We start from the raw sequence: 20,067 nt of genomic DNA on the forward strand, positions 1-20,067 counted from the left end.
TTTCTCAGAAAATAAATGATAAATTCACATACTGAAGAAACCATATCACTATCGCCTGTGTGCTATTTCAATCAAGGAAAAGAAACAAAAATCGAACTATTTGACATATCTGACCAATCAGAAGTAACACAGCCTCAGTCTGAAATCTATTTATAGGGTAGTAAATTGGAAAAAATATTGTTTTGCTTCATAAATACATAAAAAAGCTAAATTTGTTAAATTACTAGTGGTTAACTCTACACTCAGTTCAAAAACTAAGAAATAACATTAAGAATTAACATAGTTTGAAAGAAGTTTCCTAAAGCCCACAATTAACTTCTGTTATTGAGTTGTGTCCAAGAAATTTTTCTCTTTGGCTAGGGACAGAAGTTACACATAAACCAGTTTAAGTGATCAGAAACTGGTTTAAACCTGTAACAGAACAGAACCTCACTGCACATAAACCAGTTTAAAAATGGCTGAAATCTGTTTAAGTAAACCTTGTTGAATGTAGTATCAGACTTAACTGATCTGGGTCAAACTGGTTTATGAAACTTCTGTCCCAGACCCTTTCCTTGTTCAAGTTAAATCACAGTCCCCCAGCATCCCAGGATGCTTTGCAGCCCTGGGCTGGGCTATGCTGTCCGTTCCAGAGAACAGGGCTGGCCCCACCCCTCTGCTCCCTATCTGGAGCAGTGAGGGCTGGCTGACAAGTGGGTGGGGGGGGAGCCTGGCTGGGGATGCAGCCCAGTCTACAGGAAGGATTGCCCCCACCAGGCAAACTCTGGCTGGGTTCTGAGACCAGGGAGGGGGGTTAAACACCCCTTCCCCCACTGAAACTTACTGCTGTCTGCAACTGTGGACTGTAAATCCCAGAGGCACCTGGAAGCATGAAGAGGAAGTGATGAGCAACCCTGCAGAGTCCTGCTGCTGTAATTCTGGACTGAAAATCCCAGAGACCTTGGGGGCAGCAGGGTGAGGAAGTGAATGCACAGCCAGAGAGCCATGCTCTAGCACCCCGCCCCCCCCCCCCCGAACTTCTGGCCTGAGCCCCTGCAGGCACGTGGCTGCATTTCCTGAAACAAAGGTAAATGTCTGTTCACTTATGTTTCAATTTAATTTGTGCAGCTTAGACTAACCTGCAAAGACTGAATTGATTTAGCCTTGGGCTTTTTGACTGTCTGTACCTAGCCCTTTAGGGAAAGCTGTGGACATGTGAGGGATGATATTGGGAAAAGCTTAAATAGGAAACAGAGAGTTTGGATCTGAGCATTAGGCTTAGTCCTGATGCTTTTGCAGACAAAAACTGGAAGGAGGGCATACAGTGGCCTTACTCTCATTCTGCAGATTCTGTTCTAGTGTAGACTCCCTTAGCACTACCAAAGCATGTCTTTCTGAGTAGGTCACAACAGATTGTCTAATGCCTTTCTCCCCTTCAAAATATAGGCTTTAGCTGTAAATGGAAGTAGTATACTGATTAGACCCAGCTGGCAAGTGTGAGCTGTATCACGTGGCACTAAATCAGGATATACAGCAGAACGTGCTGGCATAAAAAATTAATCTGTAAATTTAGATGCAACTACTTGTGTGTAGGAATCAATTGATAGTATAAGAAAATATGGCCCAGTCTTTAGCAGGCCTTCCTTCTAAACAGAGAGTGCAATGGAAGCAGTTTGCTCAGCCTCTATTGTGGATAGAATGCCACATAACACTGTAGTGATAACCCTCTTGGCAGATATAAGGAGAACTGCTGACGGGCTGAAAAGGGAGCTGCATGTAGCCTTCCATCAGAGTGATGAGGGCCAGAGTGAACAGAAGAAAGATTTAGAAAATGTTCCCTGGATGCCTGGAATACAAAAAAGCAGGGAGGGAGGGGAGGAACAAAGGTGGGGGGGGGGGGGGGGACACACAAAACTAACTTTTATTGCTATGTTATGTGCAGATGCACTTTTTGCATTTCAGTCCATCTCTCATCTTTTGGCTAATTATTCAGCAAAACAGTGATAGGAAAACTGATCTCTTAGACGCAAAACTCTTCTGTTGCTGCTCAGTTCTGTGAAAGGTATTTGCCCTTTCCATTTATGTTTAAATGTTTTATCAAATATGAAAGTAAAGGAGAAAACAATATAGGATTCATATGATATAGCTTTCTCTAGAAACACATTAAAATGTCCTTCTTTGATTATAAGTAAATACATCATAAATCTTGACTAAATATTATTGGCTCTGCCTTGCATTGCTTTAAAATCTATTTGTTGGATGAGTATCATTGTTGATGTTTTGGAAAATTTATCTGACTAGTGTTGTTTTTGCCTTTGATAAAAATCTCTCTAAGCCAGATAAGTGTGCATTCCCTTTGTATAGTCTATGAATAATACTGTTGCTTTCCCACCATACCATTTGTACAATGGGGTTTCTAGCATGGCAAATCATCCCTCACAAAGCAAAAACAAAACAAACAAGCAAAAAGATCTCTGACATAACATGGTGTGATTTCTGAAAGGTGAATAAAGTATAAGAAAAGACCAAAGCAGTAACAGCTGCTTAGGTGAATCATTTCTATCCTCCACAGCATCTGAAAATACTGAGGAAGAAAATTAAGCAGAAAAGTTTTCTTTTTAAAGTGTCTGATCATTTTAATAATTATTGACTGTGGTTTTTAAATAAATAATTTGATTCCTTAAAACTAAAATCTGTATCCTTATCAAAATCTTTCTCCAGTGTCAGCTATGAATTCGATTGATTGAAATCATTGTTAGTACTGATTTTTTAACAAAAAATGCAAAGCATTCATTAGATACTATTGGTTCAGGAAAAATATCAAAATAATTTCATGAACTTTGCAAACTAATAAGAGGGAGGGCGAAGAACAGTGATTTTCAGCCTAATAGATTCGACAGCATTCCTTTAAGAAAACTGATGGTTTCAAATAAGTACAAGCACACACTTCCTCTGTTTTTTTATATCATGAATTTTAGTTTGTTAACATATGTCTTATTCCTTTTTTCTTTTCCTGACCCTTTGCAGTTTGCACATGCTTATGGATAGGAGTAGCAACTTGTATATAGAATGTATTTTTTTTATGAACTACAGAAGTCAAGGTAAAGAATGCTGTTCATTGAAGACAAGGTATGCAGATATACTGTAACTACCAGTTTGAACTAATATAGGGAGAACATTATGTGGCTCCTGCTACGGAAAGATTCAAGCTTACTGAGACTGAATGTTTGAATAAATGTTTGAATGAGGGGTGCATCTCCTTTTTAAAATAGAGGGGTAGGGATTTTAGCATAGATTAATGAAGCATAGACTAATGAAAACTTTTCTGAAAATTGTACTCTTCCCACCTTGTTTTTGGTAAAACGTAATAACAAAAAATCAGCTTCACATCTCCACATGCCCTAAAAATATGTTTCAGAAGAATTGTACAATTAATATTTAGTTTAAGATTGACACAGTAATTTTTAAATTATTGTCTCAGGCAGTGAATAGGAAACAAGCCATTTTGGCTTAAAAGGTCTAATGAGATGCATAAAGCTTTTGTTATCATCCTGTAAGGTATAGCCTTAGTTTCTACTACTTCTGTTGCTAATACACAAAAGAAGTCTCATGACATACTCAAAACTGCAAAAGAATCATTACAATATTTTTTCAGTAACATACATAGCAAAATTAAGTAGCAAAAGTAGCCACAGGAAGCTTTAATAATTCATGATGGTCAGAGCCCAAATCATTAAATTGACCTCTCAGTGGCTTATGAATGAATTTCCAAAAGGAGTTCTTAGGAAGAGGAGCTAATTGGACCAATTTTACAATAAAAGGGCGTCATATGTATTTACAACATGCAAATGCTTGCCTTCTCCCTTTCATCCCCCTTCTCCACCCTCTCCCATTGCCCCCAGAATTGAGCCAAACAAAACATGGAATGCAAAATATCTAACAGTTTATTCAAACCTACAGGAAATACCAGTACAATCGGAAATGCATGGGTTGTTTTTGTTTTTAAGGAAAACAGCTCTGACTGAGAAAAGGCAGAAGGGATATTAGTGAAAGTATGAGGTTTGGATCTTTCTTGGGAGAAAGAAGACGACACAGAGGAAACAAAGAACAAGGCAGTGTTTCTCAACCAGTGTGTCACGGCACAAAAGTGTGCCGTCAGCAATGAACAGGTGCATCGTGGAACTTTGCAATGGCAATGAGCTGCAATAGGTATGAGGATGGGGAATGCCTTAACAGGTGTGCCACAGAAAATGTTTATTAACATAACTGTGCCTTGGGCTGGAAAAGGTTGGGAAACACTGGAAGAAGGTAAATGAGGGCCTAAAGAGCAGGCTCTATTAAATCATGAATCAAGGGACCAATCAGAGAGGGCCCAATCTTATTCTTACAGGAGTCAACAGAAGCTCTAAGTTTGTCCACAGAGTGCCTACACACAAGTGGGAGGCTGCTCCAATGGGCTGTAATTACAGTGTGTCGGTGAAGACTTGATTAATTGAGACTCAATTAATCGAGTCTGCTGAAGCATGGTAATTACTGTGCTCCAGCCAGCCTCCACGTCTTGTGTATCAGTGTCCCTGCACTTTGAAATGGTGCCAAGGGCTTAACTAAAACTTGTTCAGTAAGCTTTAGATAAAGTGTCCCCGTCACCATTTTGAAGCATGGGGACACTGATACTTGAGATGCTCCAGGCGCTTTAATTAGAGTGGCTCCAAAAGCAGTTTTATTTAAAGCGCCCCCTCCCCCAATGAAGCACATGTAAAAATGCCCAGAGAGCAAGAACAGAATCAGGGGAGTCTACCATGACAGATGCTAAACATCTCTCTCGTTATTACTCTTAACAAATGTTGTATCTAATTGGGAAGAGAACAGATCTCTTTAAAAAAAATGTGTGGGGGGGAAGAGAGCTCTATTCCGTTTGTCACAAAAAATTGATTTTAAAATGGACTTGGTACAGTGGAATGTTTAAAAAAATAACCTTTTGAGTTCCAACAGATTTAGGGAGTATTAATAGAAGGCAAAATATGTTCCAAAGTTAAAATGTCCTGTGTCACTGCCAAACATGTAAAGCAGCAAAAAGTTATTCAGTTATTGACAGCCCTCTTGCTAAATCTGTCCCTGGCTTTTTCACAAACAAAGCAGCAGCAGCAGCTCTGTGTCACCTTGCCCTTGTACTTTATGCATCTCCTTTGAACCATTTTTTCATTACAGAAAAGTCAGTTCCTCTATAGTGCTGTTTATTTACTGAAATTTAAGGCCTTCATATTTTTGTATAGTTTCATCTAGTATTAAGATAACATCTATTTTTTTAAATTTTAAGATAACATTGCCTTGATGATCATACCATTATCCCCTAACAATGAAATATAGTAATACAAAAGTTAACTAAGGTATAAACATGCAAAAGGAGAAGTCTCCCTGCGATCATAAAATGATGTTATTTTCTGTTCAGCAGTTCATGTTACTGCTGTTCATGCTAATTAATTAAAGGAGCTGTTGCTGTAATGTGCAAACAGGGAATCTGAGAAACTGAGAGGGCTTTTAGGTCTCTGAGTGAAGTTAAGTCAATCTGGGCGCGGGCAATCAAATGTAATGAAATCACTTGTCAGTGCTAAGCTTGCAAAAACTGTGAAGTTTGACTAGGGAGTAAAAGGATTATAATTAGATTTCCAATAGGATAATAACTAAATGGCAGAAAGCAGTAAAGAGAAAATATTACTTTGTTAGCTAATGGTGCTGCTGTTCGGTTTTAGTTTTTATCAGCACACTTGTAGTTGTGCTAATTTAATTTGCTTTTATCAGCAAAAATGCACTACTCGAATGGTACTTGAATGTCATTTGCAAAAATCATTGATCTGAAGGTGCACTTAATGACACCCAGTATGTTTATTTTATGTGAAACGGAGATTGGTTGATAAAATGGTTGATGCACTATCTTTCTGAGCCACAAGCAAGTTATGGAAAAAGGAACAGAAGGGTGTTTTTGAATATGCATCACCCTTTCCTTTATCATTCAACTATATGGTGGACATCAGGACAAAACTTTATTTATTTTGTCAGCTTTGAAGACTCATCCAAAATAAACTACACTGGACTGATAGACGAGGCATACAGGGGGATTACAGGTATTAGTAAGGTATTAGGAAGTTGCATATATGATTGGTACTGTAAGTAGAAAAATCCAGATCAGTTAACATATAAAGTATCTCAATGAACCAGTTAAACTGAAAAGATTTATCATGCATATCAGAATCTTAGTATATGAACAGCTTGCATTAATAAAACATTTTAAGAAATGAGCATAAAATATGATACAACTTAATCACTGTAAAAGGTGGTTAATGCAATATTTTTGTAATTCTCCTTAAAACCCTTTTAAAGAAATACTGACACTGGAACTAAATGAATTTCAAAGGAAAGGCCCTCTGTGAATGATAGATTTCTGTCCAGCAGAGCTATTGACAATAAAGAAAGAACGATCTTCATTGATGCCAGAGCTTTTCTGTGTGTTCTGTAGATATATTCTGGAAATAACCTTGTATTAGGCTTGTGTGAACCATCACCCCACACAAATAAAGCAAACAAATGAAGTTGGTGATGAAGAGAGTACATTTAAATTGTTAAAAACTAAAGGACAGTATTTACTGACAAGTTTTGTAAAAATATAATCTAAAGAAAATAGAAAACATAATATCATATCAACACACAGCAAAAATCTGGGGACAGTCCTACATGGCAGAACTGCATTAAAATCCAAAAGAGAGTTTAACAATGCATGACTCAGAGAGCTCTTCATAACAGCGATTGCACAAGCTTGCTCAAGTTTTGTAAAAATAATGTCTAAGTGTACATATTGGCATTTGGGGTACTTGGTCTAGGTTTAGGTGGGTTCCATGCAGGTGTTCGCTGCTGCTGTTGCTGGGAGCAGGTAAGAAACTTGGCGGGAGTGGGGGGGGGGGGGGGGGGGCTGGCCAGATTAGAGGGAGGGGAAGTGCCCAGTCCTGGCAGGATAGGGAGGGTGTTGGGGGCCTACAAAGAGCCCAGAATCAGAGGGTTAAGAACACCACAGCGCCAGAGCTGGGGTGAGTGGCTGGGCTTTCCCGGCTAAAATGCTATGTTGTGAACATGTACAGGCATTTGCCAAACTGAATTAACCCTTCCGAGATTAGGTTAACCCCTTCTAGGTCTAATGTTAGTTAAACTCCTGAGGTAAACGAACTAAAATTAGAATCACAGAAAATGAGGGTTGGCAGGGACCCCAGGAGATCATCTAGTCCAACCCGCTGCTCAAAGCAGAAGCACCCCCTTAGACTGGGCACACTATTTTTTGGGCGATTTAAGCCTTGCTAATGCCTGCATGATTACCATTTAAACTGGCCTAACCCTGGTCAATCTAAATGTAGCGCTTATACATTTCCTAAGCAATTTTAAGTTGGAACAGACTTGTGTGAAAAAAGGCTTTGCAGACAATCATTTGTTACTTGTGATACAGTTTGCTTATAATAGTTCTTAACTGTCTAAAATGAGTTCTTATATCTCTGGATGAAGGAATACATTCTTTTATGCTTGGGAACTTTTTATGCTTGTACTAGTGCTTTTGCTGTGGTTGTGTTATACTGCTAGCACTGCACACCTGCTGTACTCAAGGAAAAACAGACTCCCTGAATCTACCATCTACAAAAATCTAAAACAATTCCAGCAGGACATTCACTCATTGTTCAACATTACCCTGAACACTGTCAGAGGAAGATAAAAAGTGATTTGCCCATTTATGACAGGTTTACAACTAAAGTGTAACTAACATCCAATTTCACAGAATCATTTTTTACATTAACAGGGGAGTACCAAACTGGGACGTGTTCAACATAATCCCCAAATATCCAGGTTGTCCCCTCTCAAATCTGTTCTTCTAGGTCCAAATCCAAAATCTGCTCAACATAATAGGAGTAGCTGGACTTGGGATCAGGTCCTTCTACTTTTTCTTCCCTTTCAGGAACTCTGGCACCTTGAAAAAATTGCCAAATATTTAAAACAAACAAACAAAAAAGCCTAAAAAATAAAAGACTGCTCTTTTGTCTGGCAAATAGATTACAGAAATCATATTAGGTGTTAATTCAGATAATACCACCTGTTTCTAAAAGGATATCTCATGAAGTGCAGTTTAGCGGTTCAAGATTGCAGATAGGTAAAGAAAACATTCTCAGCAATTACTGCACTGGACTTCCCTGGGCTGTGCTAGGTCTGGGTTTGGGCATGTGAACTGATATCAGGGGAAAATGTGCTCTCAGTGATTCACCTGTTGGGCATCATGGAGGAGCAAGCTGCTTCATTCAAAAGCTGAGAGGACAGAAGTGAGATGTGCATGAGTGTTGAGAGTAGATTCAAACAAAGCATCTGTGTTTAGGTGGGCAAATGGGGGTGGGAAGGGAAGGAAAAACCTAGGATTGAAAGGGAGTGGTGATAGATTAGGAAAATCGATGTGAGATTGAATAAGGATTTGGTGAAGACACTGGGATTAGCTGGACATGGAGACGTGGTACAAAAACCAGTGGAGATGGGAGGAGGTAGAAGGGGTGGAAATGGATCTGGGAGAAGAAAGAAAGAAGTTTCTGACCGCTAGATCACACTTCTGTCTAGGGAATCCAAGTTTCACCTTATCATCTATAAAACTTGATGGCAAAGTGTCTCATCTTCCCTTAGTGCTGTTACACATAGAAGGGCAACTTCCTACTGTTATGCATTACTCCATTAACCCAAGAGGCAAAGGGCCATGTGGTGGTTTTAAGGGCTCCAACCCTATTGATGTCTCCTATGGGCATCACTGGATACATTTCCTATTTTTTTAGTTTGTTTTCTCTAAAAGCCCAGGAAATTGCACATAGAACAACAAGAATAAAAGAACAATTATAAAGGTTGAAAAGTCAAACATGCAAGGCATAGAAATATCAGAGTTATTATGTTGGCTGCCATTTGCAAATGCATTTTTGTTGCCATCTTTAATTATATAACACACCATTTTTTGCCACAACTGCTTGATTGAGTTGAAAAGATGGAGATGGCCTGGGAATGAATCTGGGTTTTGCAGTGAAATAGACTGTTGTCTATAGGACCACTTCTTGATTTGTTGCAGATTTTGGAAGAAGCCTAGTGAATGAGGAAAGGGATGGCCAGAAGGGAATGACTGGTACCATGGCTAAGGTAGTTAATTACATACTAGGAGATTAGATTCTAACCCTGTCTGCCCCACAGAGGGCCAGTGTGATCCAGGTTAGGGCACTTATACAAAACTTTTCAAAAAGTAGATATTATTTTTCTACTTTTTATGTTTATATGCTAGATATAAGCCACTGGAATCAGATTTTCAAAAGAAGTGACTGAGAACTCACAGGCACAGCTGAAGTCTGGAAGCTGTGCTTTGTACATAAAAATCGCTATATAATGCTCAGAACTCTGAAAAATCAGATTGCATGCATCTCAGAATGGGTTCCTACAATTAATAGAAACTCTTGACCTTAATCTCTCTGTGCCTCAGCTCCTCAGCTGAAAAATGGTGATAATACCACCCCTGTACTTCACAAGGGTGTTGTGGAAATAAAATCATTAATATTTGGAAACACTCAGATACTATCATAAAGAGCACCAGAGAAATGACTTGGAGAAAATTAATATTCTGTCATTAGAGCAGGGTTTGAACAGTGTGCAGGAAATAAATCATGGGGCCAAACATGAAACAACAAGGAAGAAACAAAATATTGAATAGCAGTTCAGTAGGTGACCCTCATTCATTTTGTGCACTGATTCTGAGCCAGGGGTCTTCTGGGGAAAAATTACATAACTAAGACTATACAATAATGGACTGCATAGCATACTTACATTTGGTATTTCATGAGTTTTGAGTACTTGATTCACATGCTATTAACATAAGCTCTGTGTGTATGCATATACGTGTATGACTAATATTCTTTGCAAGGATTTTGGTATTTCTGTCAAGATACATTTGCATTTTGTGTATACACATGTGTATTTGTGTACATTTCTGTTCATCATAAGAATACTTCTGATCTTGACATGCAGGTAAACAGCAAAGCTAAAAAATCGCTGGAAAGCTGCACCGTTTAAAAAAATGGCATGTAAACTGACACCTTTTGGATGTATTCTATGCATTTGTCACTTAAATCTGATATTTGCTCAAACTGTAAATAATATATATTCCTCTATTTCTAAAGGCATTTACTGACTTTATAATGGTGTTCTTAACTAAACAAGAAAATGGAGAATATTTTACTATTTCTGTATGGTTGCCAGGTATGAATAATTAGAGAAAGCTGATGTTGCTTTTAATCTTATTTTTTCAGAATACAACAAATCATGGATTCTGAAGCAACACTATAAAGCATACTGTACCTTGCATTGCAGCACTGTCATGTTGGGTTCCATTGTGTTCTATTTCCATATCTGGGATCCCAGCATCTGAAAGATGTTACATTTGAGATTAATGTATTCCACCTTGTTCTCCCCTGATGAAGCTTTAGAACAATCTTTATTGCAATGAGGACAATCTTTAAGTTTCATCAGCCTTGCATATAACATTCAAGTTTCACTGGATTTCCAACAGTTTACAAAATGTGAAAGTATTACCAGCCTTACAGTGAATTATTTTTAACATACTTCACACTTTCTCTGGTGATTAGACACTAATCAACACATGTTATTAATATGGCATTGAAATTCTCTTCTGGGGTACCAGGAACATCTTTCACATGAAAACGGGGAAATTAGTGATGAAAAATACTAACCTACATTGACTCATCGTAGCGGAATACTTGCAGATCAAAGTATTATATAGGACAGCCAGTGCTAGCAAGCTCATGACAGGGTCAAACGATATGATTTACAACCCTTGTATAATGTTGCCGTCTTAGCCTAATTTTATATTATTAACTTCTCTTTAAAATAACCCTCTACAAAGGAGACTAGTGGAATATCATATACCCATTTATAGCCATTTTTTCTCAAGCATACATAAACTTCAAAAAATTTTTTTTTATATAAACAGATATTGTACTGTTTCCTTTAAGTCTCTTCTTAGGAGTCAATAAAAATGATTTTCTTCTCAAAACAAAATTCTATGTTTTGTGAAATATTTCAGTATTTCCAGAAACTGACTGTGCAGTTAATTCCTAAGGTGAGAAAGAAAAGTTCCTAGTGATGTAACATACATTTGAACCATAGCTTAATATTGATAATGTCTTTGTACGCATAGTCTTTGTGCGTGGTTTGTGGCTCAAACACCCTTGGGTGTTGTGCTAACAGATGCCACTATACCACCCAATGCCATCAAGGATTAGCATACAAAGTATGTGATTTGAATCCATGGCCCACAGAATCCTGTAAAAACATCTGCTTCTTTTATAATACAGCACTTAAAAAGCACGTGTGTATATTTAAAAGGAACTTGTACGTTTCCTTTAAAATGTTGTATTAATTTAGAATTATATGTTAAATACCCCCTTCCCCCCAAATCACGCTATTTTCAAGTTTACCTTTTTTCTTTCTTTCAGATCTGGGACACCTAAGCTTGTCAATACCTGTTTGGTTTGATGGGTCAGCATCCATTCCTGGTCACATCACAGCCATTAAATTCTCATTATAGACCAGTGCAGAGCTACAAAGTAAGCTATGATCTAATTTTCTATTGTAAATAAGATAAGAATACTCAAAAAATCAGATCAGAATTGGTTGTGACCAAACAGGATCTGCCTTATTCAGGCTGCTGCTCAGGAAGAATATCCTTCTTTCCTAAATATTTGGGGAATTCACTGTGTTATTCTAAAGAGTTTTTAAACTTTAAAATATATGCTGTACATGCATTCTACAACAAAGTCAGCGGTAACTAATAGCAGTGACTGTAATAGGGAAAGATCTTCAGAGTTCTTTTTTTTTTTTTTTTTTAATTTTTCACAATAGCCCTTCATATTTTGTCATCATAAAATAAGATGCTAATGAGCTAGTTGATTTGTTCATGCAATCAGATTATCATTGAAATATCAGCAGTTGTTCCTCTTGCTGTTACTAATACCTAGATAGCTACCTGATTGCAACTATAAATCAAGCAGTGGTCTAAATGTCACTATTCAGGCCCACAATTAATTGTGGATGTAAATATATGCTGATAACATTACCAGAGTCCTGACATCCTTTAAAAATAAGGGACACAATTTTCAGAAATGCTGAGTATCTTCAAATTCTGGTGTAGTCATTAGGAACTACAAATGCTCTGCACCTCTGAAAAGAAACCAGGCCAAATTCTCTTATGTTATATCCAAATTCAATTTGCTCCAGCATAGTCATCAGTATACTCTGGATAAGTCACTGCAGAACACGTAGACATGCACAAGCTGGTTTTAAATGGACTAGCTTACATATTGCTAGCAATGTAGCCATGTTAGCACAGGACTCAGCGCAGGCTAACTGGCCAAGTATCCAGCATCTGAGGCAACCTGTGTTGAGTTCCATTCTACCACAGTGCCACTATTAGTAGTACCTAATCTAGCTGGTTTAAAGCTAATTCAGGTCTGCATACATGAGCATGTGGTTGCCACAGCAAAAAGACCAGCAGCACAAATTTGTGCTGCTGTGCATGCCCCTGCAAATGGGGTTGGTATGGGGAGAATTGGCCTAGGTTGATAAGGGGATGCTGTGCTGATCCCAGCAGCCTTACCTGGGGTCCTGGGAGCCTTCTGTGGTAGCGGTGGTGCCAATCTGGCTGCTTGGGTCTAGTCAGCAGCCAGAGCGTGGCTCTGGCTGGCCAGGCTCCATTTCTGGAGGCACATGCTGTTGCCACATGCACTGCACTGCTTTTTCCCCACTGTTGTTTTTCTTGACACCCCATGGGATCTCCCAGTGTCAAAAAAAAAATGCCACACTGCATATTAGCAGTGTACCAAATGGGTGCATGTATGCCATGTGCCGTTTGTAATGCCTCATATTGCTTTGAGGTGCCACAAACCTCACGTGTGCGCTCATCTGGACACACCCAACTAAGTTAAATTTCAAATAAAGAAAAAAATGCTAACTTTTGACAGCTCTGCTTTAGATTCAACATCTTGTTGTATCACCAAACATATTTTTTTGTTTTCGGCTGTTCTTGTTCTTGGTTACTTCCACTTTTTTGGCATTAAATTGTGTTGGTTTTTTTTAAATAACATTTGGGATGTCTATGAAACCTAATCAGGCATAAAGACTTATACAGGACATGGTAAGCTTAATAAATCCTGAGGCTGGACAAGTTCATATTGGGTTTGACAAGCTATTTTCAAAATGAAACTCAGTAATTGTGAAACTCAACCATCACAGGTGGAAACCTCATGCAAACTAAAACCAAGTTTCATACAGCCCCAATCAACATTTTTACAAGTTTCTATAGTAACAATATATAGTATTCCTTTTCACATAAATTTGTCTGCTTCCTTCTAGATATTTTATTTTTTTAATTAATGATCTAGTACACTTGGCCTGCAATTGATTTGTAATTATTTCTGCACAAGACTTTTTTTTTTTTTAAACAGGATTTTTTGTGCACTATTTTATGTTTTTCAGCTAATTAAAACTGCTAAACATCATTCTAAGCTCCTTGTCAAACTCCAACTAAAACATACCATTTAACATCCTGAGACTGTCTCCTGACGTGGCCTGTTTAAGTGCCTGTTCCACTTGTTCTCTTCGCTTTGATTCAAACTCCAGGGCCTCCTGCAATTTTCTCTTTGCTTTTTTCTCTTTCTTCAAGCGTTTTTGAATCGTTGCTGAAATATAAATATATTGCAAGGACTGTTGTTAAAGCATGCTTTATATATAATAAAGATACTAATCAGCTTGCATTCAAGCTCCCAGAGACTGGTTCTACTTCAGGAGACAAAAACAACACTTATGGGTCTGATCCAAAAAAATGAAGATCCACATGCAGACTTAAAACAATCAAAATTTAAAATCATATAATTCTGCTATCCTTATTTTCACTACGCAGTCCTGTTAATTTCAGTGTATCATTAAAAATAGGCAAGAATGGAGCAAAACCAGGCTGAGAAGCCAGCTACGAAATTTCAGCAGATTTCAGAAATTTGGACTCTCTTTAGATCTCAACTCTAAAATCTTTTGAGGAGGTTAGGAATATGGGATTTTGGTTTAAATTATTTTTAATAAAAACTTACATTTTTTTCAGTAGGTAAAGAAGTATCTAAGCTTCCAACCCTTCCCTGAGACTATTTCACCCATTTTACTAATGGTTGTATGGAATAATAGGCAACTCTAGTCACACCTCTAACATCTTTGAAGTGGAAGTGAGGAGCACTTTGATACATACACAAATATGGCAGAGCATTAGATTTAGTCACTTAGACATTCAGTGGTACTTAAGGAGATGGTATAAGGATTTGCAATGTACAAATAACAAAATCTGGAATGGTCAATCATAATAATATTGCTATTACAGAGTATGAGTGAAACTTTATAGAAGCTAAAAGGTAGACTTGTGTGCTTCACCCAGGAAAAAAATGGAGATATGGTTAAGCTCCTTTTTGAAGCAAGAAAGATGACATAATTAGAACTACTGCCTAAAACACCTGCCAAATATATGGCCCATCATCAGATGAGCTATGAAGGTACAAGGGTTTCACTGGTGGTTTAATACAAATACAGGAGCTCGGTGTTCTTTGCTAGAAGTTTCTGAATCTGCATTTAGAAGCACTGAAAGCCAGCCAGGTAGAAAGAGAAAAGCAAGGAGAAAGCCAGTAAAGCTCATTGAGTGTGGGCCTTAGAGAGAGCCCAGGGAGACTATACTGGTAAGATGGAAAGAGGCTTGGAACTTTGAGCAAAGAAACTGTCTACTATCATTCAATTCCTTTAGCACAGAGGGGAACTGGTCTTTGTGACAGATCCTATTTAACTTCCATATATGTAAGCAGTGCATATACAGGCACATAACAGCAATTTTTTACACGTATAAACAGTTGGGAATTCTATTTTGTGCTGGTGAAAACAGAACTGTCCTGGACACATACCTACTGGAGGTAAAATAAACACTAACCTACTGGTTAGTAGCACTCACTCAGGGAATGAAGCTTGTACCTTTATCTTCTGCTTCCAAAAGTTCTCTAACCCCCAGGCCACAGGTTGAGTCTAAACATTTTAGATTCAAGGTATTCCTTGTCAGACTCAAGGCACACCTCTGTAACTTTTGTTAACTGAGTGGCACATCATTTAAAAAACGAATGTATCTGTTACAATGCCTACTTCCTTGCAGAAGGGCAAGGCAGGGGAGGGCAGGACACTCATCAAGCAAGAGGAGCTGCCCATATCTGCTTATCTCCTCACACTTCCTGGGCACCCCTCAAAGGATCTCATGGCACCCCAGGGTACCCCAGAACCTTGGCTGACAATCAAAGCTAAGCACTGCTGAAATCTCTTTCCAGCCCTATTCTTGTAGCTGGCCCATTGCATCTTGCAATTAAACCTTACCACAGTTTTTGCCCTGGCTTATGTTCATATCTGAGTTTTTATTTCCCCCCCGGAGGCAGCTGCCCAGCCAGAACGCCACCTTACTGAGTGTCTAGAGTAGCCTAGACTAGTGTCTAGACTACTGCTACCAAAACTAAATTGTAAACTCTGCATTCGTGTCAAAATATACAGTTGCACAGCTAAATACAGTCCACTTCGACACATCAGAAGTAATTGGAGACTGTCTCTGTGTACATTCTCTGTAAATAAACAGGATGGCATCAAAGAACAGGACATCATCATAAACTTCAAACAGAAACAGCATGTAAAACTCCAAATTTTAACTAACAGCTTGGCTCAAAAGGGATAACAATGAATTAACACTTAGCTTTTTTACAGTGAATTTTTATCAGTATATCCCAAAGCACATTACAAGGGAAGTATGTATCATTAGCTCCATGATAGCACAGCAGAGACAAAAATATATGCAGTGATTTGCCTAAAACCAATCAGCAGGGCAGTGTCAGGGCTTAGACTAGAAGCATGGCTTGCTGAGCCCCATCACAATGCTTTATCTAATCCTTAGTGTTGCCCCACACTTCATAAGGTGAAGCTAGACCAGGTTGCCTTGCGTCTCTTTTTGCATATATACATTTTTGGAGCATCCCAGGACTCATGACAAGGACATTCAGTTCAAGTCACGAGTGGGTGCTAAGTAGCCCATGAGCTGTTTGTGGGGGGTGTGGCAGGACAGTAGGGGGCACTTCTGCACTGAGCCACCTGCCTCACTAAACCCAACTAAAACCAAGCTGCAGGTACCTCCCCAGGGGCACCAACTTCTGGCCAACCCCCTTCTTGGAACATACCCACCAGCCTGGGGTAACCACTGCCATCACCCAAGCTCCAGTCACTGTTGGGCCCTGTGCCGGTTGGGGTACACAGGCCCTGTAGACCTAGGGGTTATTTAACTCCAGCAGGATACATTTGGGTGCTTCTTATAGCCTGAAGCATGGAATGTAGCCTCCTTTAGTCCACCAAGCAAAGGGAGCAAAAAGGCCTGCCCAATCCCTCTCAAGCATGTACAACAAGGCTTGCTATAGCGGATGGTTTTATTGGGTGAGAGAGTAGGCATGGGGAGGGGTACAAGTCAAACTAGTGGCTGAGCCTCCTTCCTTAAGGAGGGGCTTTTTTATACACCTGCTGTGACCTCATCACTAAGTTCCCAACAGAAGCAGACCCATTGGCTGCTGACTAGTGCTTCCAAATGACAGATTGACCAGGTGAAATGACTAGTCACATGGGTGGGAACCTGAGACTAAAGGAGGAGCATGTTCCCCCTCCCTTTGGAACTTTTACAGCTTAGCCAGTCCCATAGGCAGAGAGAGGCTTGGGGCGATTTCTCCACAGGGGGTATCTGGAGTACACACACACACTGAGCAGTCTTGAGCTGTGGGGTCACCATGGCTTGAAACACTGTTGTCTGTGGTATGGCCCAGCCCAATGAACTATTTGGTAAATCATGAGCCTTTGCCTTTGAACTAATATCAAGCATAGTTTGCACTACATATAAGTAGGTGCCAAAGTGCTGCTCGACGTGTGTTTATAGATTACCTGCTCCAAAATGTGCAGCGGTTTCAAAAACAAGGTAAAATGCATCAATTCTGGATGAACTAAGTGCATGGGTACTATATGCAAATTGCTACAGCCATGTTTAATTTCAAGATTATTGTTTTCAAATTTGCTCCTCACTTTTACGTGCTCAGGGAAAGCTGGGTATGATAATGAGGAGAAGGCGAAGGGGCTGCCAGGAAAAAACACTAAGGGAAGGTAGCAAAGGGGCTACCTGACCACCCCCACCCCATCCCAGATTTATTTTCCTTGCTGCAGCAGTGGGAAGGGAACACAATCAAGACCAAACCTCCAATAATTATATTCTGTACTGGAAAATTATAATTAATTTATAAATTTTCCATATATAGAATCTAATTGGGGAGTCATCTTATAATCAGAGTCATCTTCTAGTCAAATAAATACAGTATATTTCTGTTTTTAAAGTTTAGCATGCACCTGCTGAAGACTTTGATGAGAATTTACAAATTCCACCAAAAATAAAATGTGTTAATTTGCTTTGGTATGATTAGTAGTTTATTCTCTGTGTAAATGGGGAAGTTCTATTCTTGCATAATAGACGTTATTAAAAAAAATCATCATAGGTATAAAAATTCAGGTTTAATTGTATAATAAATTGTAAAAATTAATCCAAGTAAAAATTACAGATTATCAATGCTTTTTTTGAAAAAAAAATTAGTCATAATACAGTTGTGATGCGAGAACCTGTTTTCATAGACATAAATAAGGTGTCATAAGCTTTATATTAATGACCAAATGCTACTGTTCTTATATACTGTAAATTCATTCTGGGTATGGATAACTATACATTTGGAGCACTGTGAGGTTACACTATGGCAAATAATGTACAAAAGCATCATTAAAATAAAAACTGAATTCCTGTGGACAGGATTTTTACACCAACATCCATTATTTATTTGCTTCTAGTGAACATTATATACCAGGTACTTCTGACAAAAAAAAAAGAAAAAAGAAAAAAATACGTTCTTGGAGAAAGAAAGTAAGTATAAATGCAATGATGCATATGTACTTGCACAAGTCTTAGTGTGCACATAATTTGCATAGCTATTTTAATACTGTCTGAACAGTTGATTGAATACTGCAGTTAGAGATTAAAAAGGATAATGGAGATGTGTCCAATAACACAGAGAGCTCAAAAAATTCTGAATGTTAATTTTCAAAATATAGAAAATAATTGGAAGACATGGAGTGTTGCTTAATTTTTTTCCATCACCTTCTTCCTCATTCTACATAATAAAGAGAAAGGAGAAAGGGAGCTGTCACTTGCTGCATCCATGGAGATCAACAGCAAATAGGCAGAGCCCTTTTCTCCCCAGCACCACCTGGGGTGATGAGGAACAATGGTCATAAGCTGATGGAGAATAGGTTTAGGTTGGAGATCAGAAGGCAATATTTTACAGTTAGGGTGGCCAAAATCTGGAACCAACTTCCCAGGGAAGTGGTCTTCGCCCCTACCTTGGGCAAATTCAAGAGGAGGTTGGATGATCACCTGTCTGGGGTCTTGTGAACCCAGCATTCATTCCTTCCTGTGGCAGGGGGTCAGGCTAGATGATCTGTTCAGGTCCCTCCTGACCCTAGCTACTATGAAACTACGTGCAGACCATAATGTCAGTCTACTGCTGTTACTACTGGGCAATGGGACTGCTGAGAGACCAGGCATTCAGTTCCCATTCAATGATACTTTTACTTTCCTAGCAGAGTCAACAGTATTTCAAAGCCATGGTGACCCCACATCCCAGCACTGCTTGGTATGTGTGTATACTCCAAACACCCCCACAAAGGATCCATGTGCTACTTAGTCCCCACCCATGACTAGAACCAGGTGTTCTTGTCACAAGTCCTGGGATGCTTCAGAAATGTATATGCAGATGAGGTGCAGGGCAACCTAGTCCAACTTCACCTCATGAAGGCAGAGCCACACTAAGGATTGGATAGAGCATTGTGTTAGGACTCAGTAACCAAGTTTCTAGTCAAATCCCTAGCACTGGCCTTCTGAATGACTTTAAGCAAATCACCTTTAGGCCACCTTCTACCAGAAGCTTGATATTGAGCACCCAGAGGACCCAGGGGCCATGTAGCAGTGCCTGCAGGAGCTGACCTGGGCCCTCAGTGAAGACAAACAACAGAAGCTAGAGGAGGAGTGGACACTGGTGGAGACCAATAGGACCCTTCACAGCTTCAAGAACAGTAAAACTTCTGGGATGGACAGCCTTCCCAAAGAATTCCAGGTGGCCTACTGGGCTCAGGTGGGCCCTGACCTGCTGAAGGTCTTTCAAGACCAACTTCAGGAGGGCCTCCTGGGAACTGGGATGGACTGTGGCCTCATTACCTCATTGTACAAGAAGGGGCCAAGGGAGGAATTGAAAAACTGGAGGCCTAGTTGCTGGCCAAAGTTTTGGTTATGCAATTCATATCTGTCCTAGGGTCTATCATCTACAAGGACCAGTTGTGTGCAGTGTCAGGGCATCAGATCCATGGAACCCTGCTGCAGCTGCAAGATGTGCTCCAGTTCCAACAGGAGAGAGGGCAGAACATTGTACTGACCCTGGACCTGTAGAAAGCCTATGGCCAAGTATCCCACCAGTTTCTCTTTGAGATGCTGTGGAAGATGGGCATTCCCTCACATTCATTGCCTGAATAAGGACACCATACACGGATATTAGCAGTGAGGTGCTGCTCAGTTCCTGAGCATGCTGATTACGGTAGAGTCGGGGGTCCAGCAGGGTTTCCTGCTCTCCCTGATCTTCTTTATCTGCATGATGGAGCTGCAGTGGATTAGGCAGGACCCCAAGATCAGCAGAGTCCCAAATCCCAGTGGCACCAGGGAGAGACCAGGATTCTGGTCTACATGGATGACCTCAGTGTCCTGTGCAGAGACAAGTGATCAGTCGAGAGAGTGCTGAAGCACACACAGGCCTATGAAGGGGCAGCAGGGACCAAGACTAACAT

The 20,067-nt window shown here is 39.6% G+C and overlaps 1 protein-coding gene across 6 annotated transcripts in view; it reads right to left on the reverse strand.

The window, feature by feature from the left end:
- The window catches only part of DACH2 (dachshund family transcription factor 2), a 564,418-nt gene that overhangs the window by 7,078 nt on the left and 537,273 nt on the right, over positions 1-20,067 (reverse strand). For all 6 annotated transcript variants that reach the window (XM_059732736.1, XM_059732734.1, XM_059732735.1 and 3 more), the window contains 2 exons: positions 13,635-13,778; positions 10,381-10,446 (listed from right to left, as the gene is read on the reverse strand). In XM_059732736.1, coding sequence (XP_059588719.1) covers positions 10,381-10,446; positions 13,635-13,778 — 210 coding nt within the window. The remainder of the gene's footprint in view (positions 1-10,380; positions 10,447-13,634; positions 13,779-20,067) is intronic.

This window comes from Alligator mississippiensis, chromosome 8, assembly GCF_030867095.1.
Source record: "Alligator mississippiensis isolate rAllMis1 chromosome 8, rAllMis1, whole genome shotgun sequence".
Lineage (NCBI taxonomy): Eukaryota > Metazoa > Chordata > Crocodylia > Alligatoridae > Alligator > Alligator mississippiensis.